The sequence below is a fragment of the Larus michahellis genome, chromosome 4 (genome assembly GCF_964199755.1).
Source record: "Larus michahellis chromosome 4, bLarMic1.1, whole genome shotgun sequence".
Classification (NCBI taxonomy): Eukaryota; Metazoa; Chordata; class Aves; order Charadriiformes; family Laridae; genus Larus; species Larus michahellis.
This window is the reverse complement of record NC_133899.1, coordinates 64,970,223-64,981,248: the sequence shown is the minus strand read 5'-3', so window position 1 is coordinate 64,981,248 and position 11,026 is coordinate 64,970,223. Positions and strand designations below refer to the sequence as shown.

At 42.3% G+C, this 11,026-nt stretch overlaps 1 protein-coding gene across 3 annotated transcripts; it reads left to right on the top strand.

The window, feature by feature from the left end:
- The first annotated feature begins 74 nt into the window (after positions 1 to 74).
- Positions 75 to 9,819, top strand: FAM161B (FAM161 centrosomal protein B). 3 transcript variants are annotated; one of them, XR_012586752.1, is made up of 10 exons: positions 75 to 158; positions 267 to 500; positions 1,690 to 2,255; positions 4,000 to 4,337; positions 4,703 to 4,830; positions 5,113 to 5,280; positions 5,772 to 5,871; positions 7,286 to 7,416; positions 7,661 to 7,866; positions 9,007 to 9,819. XR_012586752.1 is itself a non-coding variant. In XM_074585208.1 (9 exons), the coding sequence occupies exons 2-9, from the start codon at positions 352 to 354 to the stop codon at positions 7,749 to 7,751; spliced, it is 1,671 nt and encodes a 556-aa protein (XP_074441309.1). In that variant the 5' UTR covers positions 75 to 158; positions 267 to 351; the 3' UTR covers positions 7,752 to 8,603. The 3 variants fall into 3 exon arrangements, 2 of the variants coding, with proteins under 2 accessions (XP_074441309.1, XP_074441310.1); XM_074585208.1 differs by lacking the exon at positions 9,007 to 9,819 and having other exon boundaries at positions 7,661 to 8,603; XM_074585209.1 differs by lacking the exons at positions 7,286 to 7,416; positions 7,661 to 7,866; positions 9,007 to 9,819 and adding an exon at positions 6,464 to 6,622.
- The last annotated feature ends 1,207 nt before the right edge of the window (positions 9,820 to 11,026 follow it).

The window sequence follows — 11,026 nt, the reverse complement described above, 5'->3', positions numbered from 1 at the left end:
CTTCCCCACCACCAATCAGCGAGCGGAGGGTGCTGTCCCCCGTCTGGAGTCTGATTGGGTGTTTGAGGGCAAAAAGGCGGGACTAGAGCGCTGCCGGCTTCGCTGATTGGCTGGAGACGGCATAGGGGCTGTTGGAGTGCTGAGGCGGAGGCCTGCAGGTGAGGGGAAGGGCCTGGCCTCGGCGCTCCCGGCTCTACCTCAGCCGGGAGCGCAAATTGGGGTCGTACCCCCGAAACGAACACTCCTCCATGTTTTTTCTCTTCCAGGTGACACAGCATCCCCTCAGGCTGCGTGTCCCCAGCTCCTGGGTCTCCCCCAACCTGGGCAAGGAGCAGGGAGCGGCCTGTCAGGATGGGAGGCCGTCGGTCACCGTTAGAACCGGGCTTACCGTGCCAGGCGAAGTTAAGGGGCGACCTCAGGGTATCCGAAGAGGATGAGGAGCTGGAGGGTTTCAGGCAGGAGGCGGCAGTCCTGCGTGACAAGCTGTGGCAGGCTCTCAGGTAGGATAGCAGCTGGTAAAGGTGGCAAAATGGCCCAGGGGATTCCTGCTGCTTCTGACCAGCAACGAGGTGGAGCGTGAAGTCCCAAGATGCACGTATATAGAACCAAAACTGGCCACAAATGTTTTCACAGGTGGGAGGATGGGGGCAACAGGTGCCCACGTAAACTACATTTGCGTAAAACATGAACAGCACAAATCCCGCTGCTGCTTGTCAGCTAATCACACTTAAAATTTACAGCAGACTACACCCATTTCTATCCAGCGTCCAGTCTTCAGAGCTGTAGCGTCTCCAACATCTAGCTCTCAGACCTCTTGTCTTTCTCTGTGGTTAGTCCAGCTTGAAATTCACTAGCAGATTAGACACACGTGCTCTTACAAAGGAAATAGTTAGTTTATGAAGCCGAACAGATTGCAGCAATCACCAGGGAAATGTATTGACTGGAAGCCTGTTTATACATGATCGGTACCTTCCGTTTTCCTCTTTTTTCCCACTTTCCTGTTCTTGGTCCACCCTGATCCACCTTGATCCTTCCTTTTACCTGCATTTATTGCTTCCCTAAATATCTCATAAGTTTTACTCAGTTTCACAATCACCCTCAAGCATCCTACAAGAAGTGTGCTATTTCAATGAGATCCATGATAGTCTTGGGGTTTTTTTTTGAATTATCAGTTACATAGTCTTGTAATCTACAAAGTTTCCAGCTGAATCTCTTAAGAGTTGCACTAAAGCAGTTCCTTGCAATAGCCTTTCCATCAGCATTGTAGGAATTCTGGTGTTTGGTACTGTTTGTTAGTATTTGTGCATCTGTGTGCATAATTTATTGCCTTTCCTGAGTTTGTCTTTTATGTTGAGCAGGTATCAGCCACATATCCCTAAAGTTGGAACTTTCTGGTTTACTTGTAGCCTTTCTGGCCATAGAGTGCTAGCAGCATAATAAATTGCTTTACAAAGCTAAGTAGGCATAACTGCCATTCTATGCATGGAAAATGGAAAACAAGCAAAGCTCTGTTCATGAACTTTGGTAGCAAAGCAAAATATAGAGCCCAAGAATAATAAGCCCTAGACCTGTCTTTTAACGACCAGCTTGGCCTATGGTGTCTTTCTCTTAATCAACAATGTCTCCCTTCTTTTAATTCTATTTTTTAATAATTTCCCTTATTTCCCCTTCATAATGTCTTTGTCTTAGTCATACATCTGGTAACAAAAGGCAGTCCAGTTCTTTGATCGACCTCACCTCGGACAGTACCTGGGATCATCAGCAAAAGCCTCACTTGTTTCCTAAATCCCGCTTGAGGCCAAAAAGTGCTTCATCTCCCTGGATTCCTTCCATCACCATCCCTCAGCCTTTCGAAATGACACTGCGGGAAGCTCGCAAAAAGTCCCAGTTGATGAAGTCATACATGTTTCTTGAACTAGACAAACAGAGAGACAAAAGGCAAAGCCAGGATGAAGCTGAATGTCAGAAACAGTTCCGGGCACAGCCTGTACCTGCCCATGTGTTTCTGCCCCTTTATCAGGAAATAATGGAGCAGAATGAGATTCGCAGGCAAATAGCAACACAGAAAAGAAAGGAGCTGCTACTTTCAACCCAGCGGCCCTTCAGTTTCCTGGAGAAGGAGGAGAAAAAGAAAGAAGCTATCAGACAAAAGTTCCTGGCAGCAGCATCCCCAAATGAGAGCTCCAAACGGAAGCAAGCCAGTAAAAAAGTTCCTAAATCTACTTATGACCCACTTCTTGGAGATAAACTCAAAGGTAAAATGCCAGGGCTCTTCCTGTAAAAACAACTCCCTGCCTGTCCCTTGCTGTCTCCTACTGGGAGGTAGGATCATGGCCCATAGGGCGTTACTTGGAGTATGAAGCCAATATCATTACGTCCCCTGGTGTTGTCTAGTCTCCTGTGTGTCACTGGGCATTACATTTCATCTAGATACCCTTGCAGTAGAGTGTCCTAACTTTAGTAGTCTTGTATCAGCGTCAGCAGCAGCAATTCTGTATCACTCCCCATCACACATGGGTACATTGAGCTCTTCAGACAGATCTCCATACCCCTTTTGCTGCAAATCATGACAGTCTGGGGATCCTTCCCTGCACTGGATTCCATACCTTTGGTTTTGGTAAAGGGACTTAGATGATTTGTGGCACAAACATGAAGACAGATGTAATGTGAGAAGTGTCCAAGGTCCATGCAGTATCTTGGAACTGACAATTTTACTCCTACCCAAGTGACCTGTGCTGCACAGGACCCCTTGGAGAAAACTATTTCCTGAGTCCAAATCAGGCAATTAGTTTGGTTCTAAGTGATAGTGCGGTAGTCCAGTCTCTGGTGCCATTTTCTGATGTTCTCAGTTACCTTCCCACTCGCTCTCCACTTTCTTATTAAGTGCTAAAATGGGAGGTAGGTGCCAGGACCATTCTAGTTAGAGGGACAGCCAAAGAAATTTTCCCGCTGTTCACTTTCTTTCATATGGCTTAAGTTCCCACAGTTTTAAGTTTGAAGTAAGCAATACAGACTTCATGCTTGAATGTAGCAACTAAACAAGTTCTTGATAATCTTCATTGTTTTTCTCACCTTTTTGTTTTATTTTTTACTGTTTCCCACTGATTTCTTCTTGAGTACATACTAGTTCACTTTTCATCAGAAAACATTCTGTTGTGTTGTATTAAATAGATAAGAAAGGTAAAAGAGAGCAAAGGACAAGCCGTTGTTCTGTTTCTATCTGGTATGTGAGAAGGGAGGAGGAATGAACATTTCCCACTTCTGTCAATGCAAACTTTAATAAACAGACTCGAAAAAGTCTTATTTTGCAAACAGCAGTATCGATATTTTTCTAAAAGAAAAAAAAAACAAACCCACAGCCAACTGTTTGTCTGCATTTTCTCAAAAATTTAGTGCTGCACAGGAAAGGACTCAGTTTAACGCTATACCCTGAAACACGTTCTTTCTATGGAAAGCTTGTAATAGAAGTCACAAGAGATGATCCATCCACCAAATGCTCCTTACTTAAAATCTTTTCCAATCTAGACAAACACTGCTGGATATTACACAGAAAAGCCATCATCCATTACAAGTATATCTGAACAGCCCATTTGGATCACACAATCAACATAATGACATAAAGTCCCATATGAAAAGTATAACCTTTATTAATGCAACATATCTGCAAGACAAAGGGCACAAGTTATCTGGTACCCCTAAGAACAGGAATAGGAGGAGAAGACCTGTTCAGCAACTTACTCTGATAAGTGAAAGAGAGATCTAGGGATTAATGCATAAGAAAGAGACTCTGCCATGTGTTTTCTGTTATCTTTATTTTTTTCCTGGGAGGCAGAGGAGAGAGAGAGAGACTGAAAAGTGGGGAAAGAGAACACAGGGTGTCTGGTCTCTTCCATATGTGTAGTTGCCATCATAAAGAAAAGTTTAGAGTTGTGCAGTGGCAATTCCACAGCCTTTTATGTCACTCATATTCTTCTCATTGCTTTGCTTTTGATTCATTAGAAGCTGAACTCTACAGAGAAATCCGCATTCAAATGAGAGCGAAGGATTTGCTTGAGAGCTCCGTAGCTCCTATAGATACTAGCAACTGTCGGAGGGAGCCTCAGTCCCGAACTGCCACTAAAACTAAGCAGGAAAGACTTGGCTTCTTGCAGGACAAAAGTTTCAGCTTCAAGCCAAGAATTAATCCAACAATACCAGATTTTGAAGGACTTTACTGGGCATTTCAGAGGGAAGCAGTAAGGAGACAAGAAATCAAAGAGGCAACTCGTAATAAGCCGTTCAAGCTAAGAACCGCCAATCTGCGTGGCAGGCAGAGGCAGGCTAATGAAAAGATAAAGGTGAGATGACTGGTTATTTCTGTGGTACTGCTTTCTCCGATCAAGATGGCACCTTCTTAAATTTATAGCATTTTTTTATGGATGCTTGATGTCCTGTGACCTCTGCCCTTGTCTTGGGACTACTGCAGAATTCTAGGACAAACCAGAACGAAATTCTACACAAAGAGATGAGCTATGACAGCTAAGGCTCAGCCACCCTTTCATACTGCTAGTCACCTCTCCTTCCCCTCAGCCCCTCCCCATGTAAATTCCTTATTGATGGAAGAGAGAGGAATGAGTGCATTGCCCACAGAGCCCAACTGTTTGCTTTGGTAAACAAAGAACGTTGTGAACAAAAATACTCAATGAAGTTCCATTTTTTTCAGGATTCTCAGCAACTTTCCAAGGTTTCAGTGCAAAAAAGTCATTCTCTGACTGGACTTTCCTCTCTGTCTTCCAACACCCTTCCAGTGCATATTACAGATGCAACTAGAAAACGGGAATCTGCTATTAGGTAAGTAGAAGTTTGTCTACACCACCACACACCAACTAATGATGAAAATGGAGAAAAGTTAATGTTTTCCCTCATCACATCAGCTACATCACCAATACTTTTCCTAAATGTTTCTCTGTCTTTCCTTGCTAATTCTTGCCCTGCCTCCCAGTTGATTTAGGAGCTACACACTCATGTCTGAAATTTTGCTTTTCTCATTAGAGGACTACAAAAGTGAAAATCCTCACTAGCATGCAGTCTGGCAGTCTTAAGTGAGCTCATTACTAACTTTTTTCTATATAGATACTCTCAAGATAACAAAAAGGAAGGGGAAAAAGAAGGAATTTATTGGCTGGAGAAACAGAAAAAGAAATGTCAAGCTATCCGAAAGTCAGTGAATAGCCGAGCAAAAGCCCTGGATCCACATAAAAGTCTGGAGGAAACACACAAGGAGAAGTTGAAACAGAACTGGTCAGTGTCCTGTTCTGCACAGAAATAACTGTTTGTTCTACTAAGTGGGGATCAGCAGATAATTCTTTAGGAGTAACTAGGTCTAAGAACATTCCTAGCCTAACTTCTTTGGCTGTCATATCCATTCCACGTTCATTTGGGTTTCTTGACAATTCCACACTACTCTTTTCCATATGGAACGGTTTCCCTTAGATTAGCATTTTTAGAAACTAATTTGTACAAAGAAGCCAACTAAAATGTATAATTTGGTAAAGCGCATATAAGACAAGGTTTTCTAAAAATGTGAACACTGCTTCTCTGCCTACAGTCTAGTAGTAAAGCTTTGCTAATGGGTCTGTATTGCCAGCAATAGCAATGTTTTGCCTAGCACTTGGAATCAAGAGAATTACCAGAGCTATTTTAAGGACAAAACAGTTATTGAGAATTCCTTGTTCCTGATCAGCTACAGTCAGAGGGAACTTGTATTAAGACAGGCAACTTTTCTATTTCAGGCAAAATATGAGAGAGAGAACAAAGGAATACAGAAAGGAGCTGGAAGAAATGCAGCTGCGAGTCAAGAACAGACCATACCTCTTTGAACAGGTCACCAAGGTAACTGGTCAAAGTTCCAGAGTGTTTCTGGGCAGCAGGATACATTGTCTTTCATTTAAGACAGGCATTAACAAATCTAGTCTCAAGTAATTCAGGGATAAGAGCGTGCAAATGGTTGAATAGTCTCTTGACTACGGTCAAAATAACACCTGGAAGGCCACCGAAGTGTAATTTAAATTCCTTCCCATCGCTTGAGAAACACTCAGACTTATCTCTTGGTTGGTAGAGCTTTTCCAGTCCCTGGTATATATTGCAATCAAAATACATGGTTTGATCAAAATTAAGGCCTTATCACACCAGAAATTACATGAATACCTATTCTGCACCTGAATACCATAGCCTACAGTGTAGAAATTTTAAACTTTTTTTCCTTAAAACTCTGTCTAATTGAACACTTTTTCTTTGTACCTCTAGTGCTACTAGAAAAACATTAATGACATTTAAGTCACTTACATCACCTCCAAGCTCTGCTGTCTGGGGTTGTGTTCAGCACAGCTCATCCACCACACCTGCAAATCTCTATTGCACTCGAGGTGTAGATATAAACTTTACTCTCTATAAAGTATCTTTTTTCCTGGGTTTTCTCTTTCAGTTCTGTCTCCTTGCAGGGACGATATCTGGTTAGAGACATAGTGACAATACGTTGACAATACGCTGATATAAGTTTTCTCAATAGAAAGCACCCTCCTGGGTCAGACTTTCTGTTCAGGTGAGTGGTTAATGGAGGCAGAGAACACTTTTGTATGATAAATATTGGTAACATTTCTATTTGCCAGGTTGGTGAGAATTCACCAGTATCGATAGCATTCACTTACGCTGAGACAAGATTTCTATCCTTCCGTATAGAACACCTTAATCTTTAGGAACTGACCAGTCCCTCTGGAAAACCGTCATCTCAGACTACATTAATTTGCAATGTTTACGGGGAGGCAGTGAGGATATAGGATCCAGGTTTCCAGTTTCTTGAGGATCAGCTGATATGAAGTTATTTCAAGGCCTTCTCTCTTTATGGAACTCCACTGTGGTTAATGCTTACAAGTTACAAGCAAACATGCTTCTGGAATTTCTCACAACTCTTTTTTTGCACATATTCTCAATTTGAGTGTCAGAGTCAGGACTCAGACACAAGTACGCTAGTCTGGTAAGACTGCAATGCTGTAGAAGCAGGAGAACAGAAGGAGGAAGCAAAAAAGAACAGAAGCAGGAAAAGGTGAGCTGCGGTTTTGAGAAATGTGAGACATTCTCCTAGTATTCAGTTTTTATATTGTACTGTATGGATGACAAAAATTCTGGACAGGGGCTTTGATGTCCCCTTGTTCTCATTAGGAGTGTCAGCTGTAAACTTTAAAACAACTTGACCATTATAGAGAAGCCCCGGTTCTACGTGCTTACTGTTTAAGTTTCATTTTCATAGCATGATGCTCGTCAAGGAGCAGAGCGTCGCTACAGACACACCCTCCAACAGGTTGGGCTAAGTGAAGAATTTGTAAGGAAAAAAGGGAAAGATGCCACTGACGTGCTGGAAGAAGAATCTGATGTTCACAGGTAATAAAAACAATGCAATACAGTTCTTTTGCCCTTGAGTAGAAATATTTTCCTTGTTTGTGAAAGCATTCCAATTTGTATCATCTAGTGTAGGCAAAACTAAATCAACTTCACTTCTCTTATTAAGCATCGTGGCTTCTCTGTCTTAACTGCTATGACTGCACTCTTATTTCTTTGCATGAGGCAAAGCAGCAAGTAAACACTGCAAACCATTTCCAGTATTAGACAATCACTATTTCTGCAGAGCGCCCAAGCCCCGGGGTGAAAAGGACGACTGTACTGTACAGGAAGGAGAACCTGAAGAGGAACAGAGTGGAAAGGAAATGGCAACATAAGATCTAGCAGAAGAATCCATTGATCATCTCTTGATTATTTTTTTTAATTCAAGATTCTCCAGGTTAATCTTCAGGAACTTTCTGGTTTAGGCTGATACCTAAGAATTGCTCTGGGGTAAGTGAGATGTGAGAACTTGGTAAAGGAAAAAAAGACCAACTATTGTTTAGAGCATGTCTTGTCCAACACAGCAAACGCTGCAGCCTCCCTTAGTCTTCACAAGTGTTCCCCGTGTGAGCCAGTTCCCTTCCTTTAATGGGCAACAAAACAAGTTAAAAAGGTTGAAGCACTATCTTTGGATAAAAGTAGATATGAAAGACTGAAAAGGTGCATCCTCTAGTGTCAGCTCCTTGTGTTCATGCCACAGAAGCACACAGAAAGGGGAGAATGCCTTTCAGGGTGCTAAACCTTGGTTTACACATACATGTGGTAAAATGCTTTTAAACAAGGTATTAAAAAAACAAGATTTGACCTACCTTGGGAGAAGACTCAGGGAGAAGTCCTTCTCTGGTGTTAACTCTTCATTCGCTCATTACCAGCTCTGCTCCTTCCTCCCATTAGGAAGACGCAATAGTGTTTCTATATTAAAATATCTCCCATTTTTCACTACTGAAAACTGTTTTAACATCTTACCAAAGATGGACTTTGGTGGAAGAAAGATTAGGTATTACCTGTCAGCATGTTGCGCTCAAATGCCTGGTGCATCTTAAATGGTATAGTTCACACATTAGTGGTCTTCCTTTACCTGACAGTAATAATAATCTCAAAAATACAGACCCTTACCACCTGGAATGTTTTCTGAGAATTATGATATCAAAGCACTTTAAGATTAAAAGATTTTTACATGGCTATCAATGTTTCTGCATTGTCCAGTTTCTTTATCAATCCTCTTTTCCTCACTTTCTAAATGGAAGCTGCGTCTCTCTTCATCTTCGTTACCTCAATCCATTTCTTTTTACAGTGTAACAGCAAAACCTCATCATCAAATCAGTAGTGGAGTACCTGTAAGAGCTACCACATTAGATAAAGATATAAAAATGAGATAATGAAATTTTTGATCGTAACAAAATACTAGATTGAAGAATTTATGGCCCCAGGGTTTCAGGCTGCTATGTTGTACTTCCATAGAGATCAATTCACGCTGATACATAGCTGAATGCACTGGGGTGCCGCAGTTCGCCTTACTGACCCAAAGAATCTTCAACACATCTAAGTTTAGGCTTGTATTTTTCCTTTTTTTTTTTCCTCCTTTCCCAGTTGAAGAGCTTTCTACACAATGCATCTGCTGAATGCTGTGGCACAGACTGAAATGCAGCCCTTCACTAGAGAAATTCCCAACGGGTTGGAAATACTTCCTTGACTGGCGAGGCTTTCACTGAGAAGAGGCTTAAGCACCTGGGAGGGCTCAAGGAAGGCTGTTATCAGTGTACCAGTTTCTACATAGGTTTAATGGTGCAGGACACACAAAGGCTGTTCTTTCTCCTGTCTCGCCTGGAAAAGAGCAGTGATGTAATCATATTGTCACCACACCTCGTCACATTAAAAGAGGAAGGAAAGAAGATTTCTTCCATACTCCAAGACTGTGGGCTAAAGCCCATCGGGCTTGTGTGGATATATCTGGAGCAGTGGGAGTGAAATTTTAATACATACATTTTAAGGGTTATTTACTAAAATTGGTTGCTAATTTCCGTAATAATACTTGATGATGCTGGAAAAAGAGATTTCCAAGTTTGTGACGTGTAAAGAAAAGCCTTAAGAAAGGAGGAACAAAGGCTTGACTTTAAATTAATACATGATATTACACCATATCCCTTTAACAAATATTAAGGTGACATGCATGAATACAGTAACGGATAAATCCAACTCTTAATATTGGTCCCTAAAGAGAAATTGCTGAAATGGTGATTGAAAGTAAAAGCATCAAACTAAGTAACTGAAACTCACTAGCACCTTCTTGCTAAACAAAGTATTGTTCTGAAAGTAGGATTACATTTCTGTAATCCTAAAAGAGATTTATAATCTCTCAATATATCTCAAAAGTGGTATGGAAATAAATAATTTCAACTTTTGATTTGTACTTTTGCATTTTATGAAAATACTTTGTTATTTTTAGTTAAAAGAATTACATCCTGTTCATCTAGCCTATAAAAATACTAAAGAAGACATCTCACGAGAGCATCTCCCATCAACTGATAAGATGGTAGCCAAACCACAACCTAGTGGCCTTCTATGATGGAGTGACTACCTCAGTATCATCACTGACTACATCAAGTGGGCAAGGGAAGAGCTATGAGTGTTGTCTGTCTGGACTTCTGTAAGGCCTTTGACACAGTCCCCCACAACATCCTTCGCTCTAAATTGGAGAGATACAGATTTGATGGGTGGACTGTTCAGTGGATGAGGAATTGGTTGGATGGTTGCATCCAGAGGGTAGGGGTCAACGGCTCAACGTCCAGATGGAGCCATTGGAGATTGGTGACAAGTGGTGTCCCTCAGGGGTCCATATTGGGACCAGTACTGTTCTTCAGTATCAATATCTTCATCAATGACAGAGACAGCGGGATCAAGTGCACCTTCAGCAAGTTTGCAGACAAACCAAGCTGAGTGGTGCAGTTTACAGGATGCCATCCAGAGGGATCTGGACAAGCTCAAGAAGCGGGCTTGTGTGAACCTCATAAGGTTCAACAAGGCCAAGTGCAAGGTCCTGCACCTGGGTTGGGGCAACCCCCACTATCAATACAGGCTGGGGGATGAAGGGATTGAGAGCTGCACTGCTGAGAAGGATTTGGGGGTACTGGTGGATGAAAAGCTGGACATGAGCCAATAATGTGCACTCGCAACCCAGAAAGGCAACTGTATCCTGCGCTGCATCAAAAGAAGCGTGGCCAGCGGTTGAGGGAGGTGATTCTGCCCCTCTGCTCCACTCTGATGAGAACCCACCTGCAGTACTGCATCAACCTCTGGAGCCCTCAGAACAGGAAAGACATGGACCTGTTGGAGCAGGTCGAGAGGAGGGCCACAAAAATGATCAGAGGGACGGAACACCTATCAGGACAGACTGAGAGAGCTGGGGTTGTTCAGCCTGGAGAAGAGAAGGTTGCGGGGAGACCTTATTGCAGGCTTTTGGTACTTAACGGGGGCTTATAAGAAAGTTAGCGACAGACTTCTTAGTAGGGTCTGTTGCAGCAGGACAAGGGGTAACAGCTTTAAACTAAAAGACGGAAGATTTAGACTAGATGTAAGGAAGAAATTCCTTATAATGAGGGTGTTGAAACCC

Excerpts from the sequence above, each read along its gene's own strand:
- FAM161B (XM_074585208.1), top strand. The coding sequence starts at position 352 with ATGGGAGGCCGTCGGTCACCGTTAGAACCGGGCTTACCGTGCCAGGCG. Across the intron at positions 2,256-3,999 it reads TCTTGGAGATAAACTCAAAG|AAGCTGAACTCTACAGAGAA; the intron begins GTAAAATGCCAG and ends TTGATTCATTAG. Across the intron at positions 5,872-7,285 it reads TCTTTGAACAGGTCACCAAG|CATGATGCTCGTCAAGGAGC; the intron begins GTAACTGGTCAA and ends TCATTTTCATAG.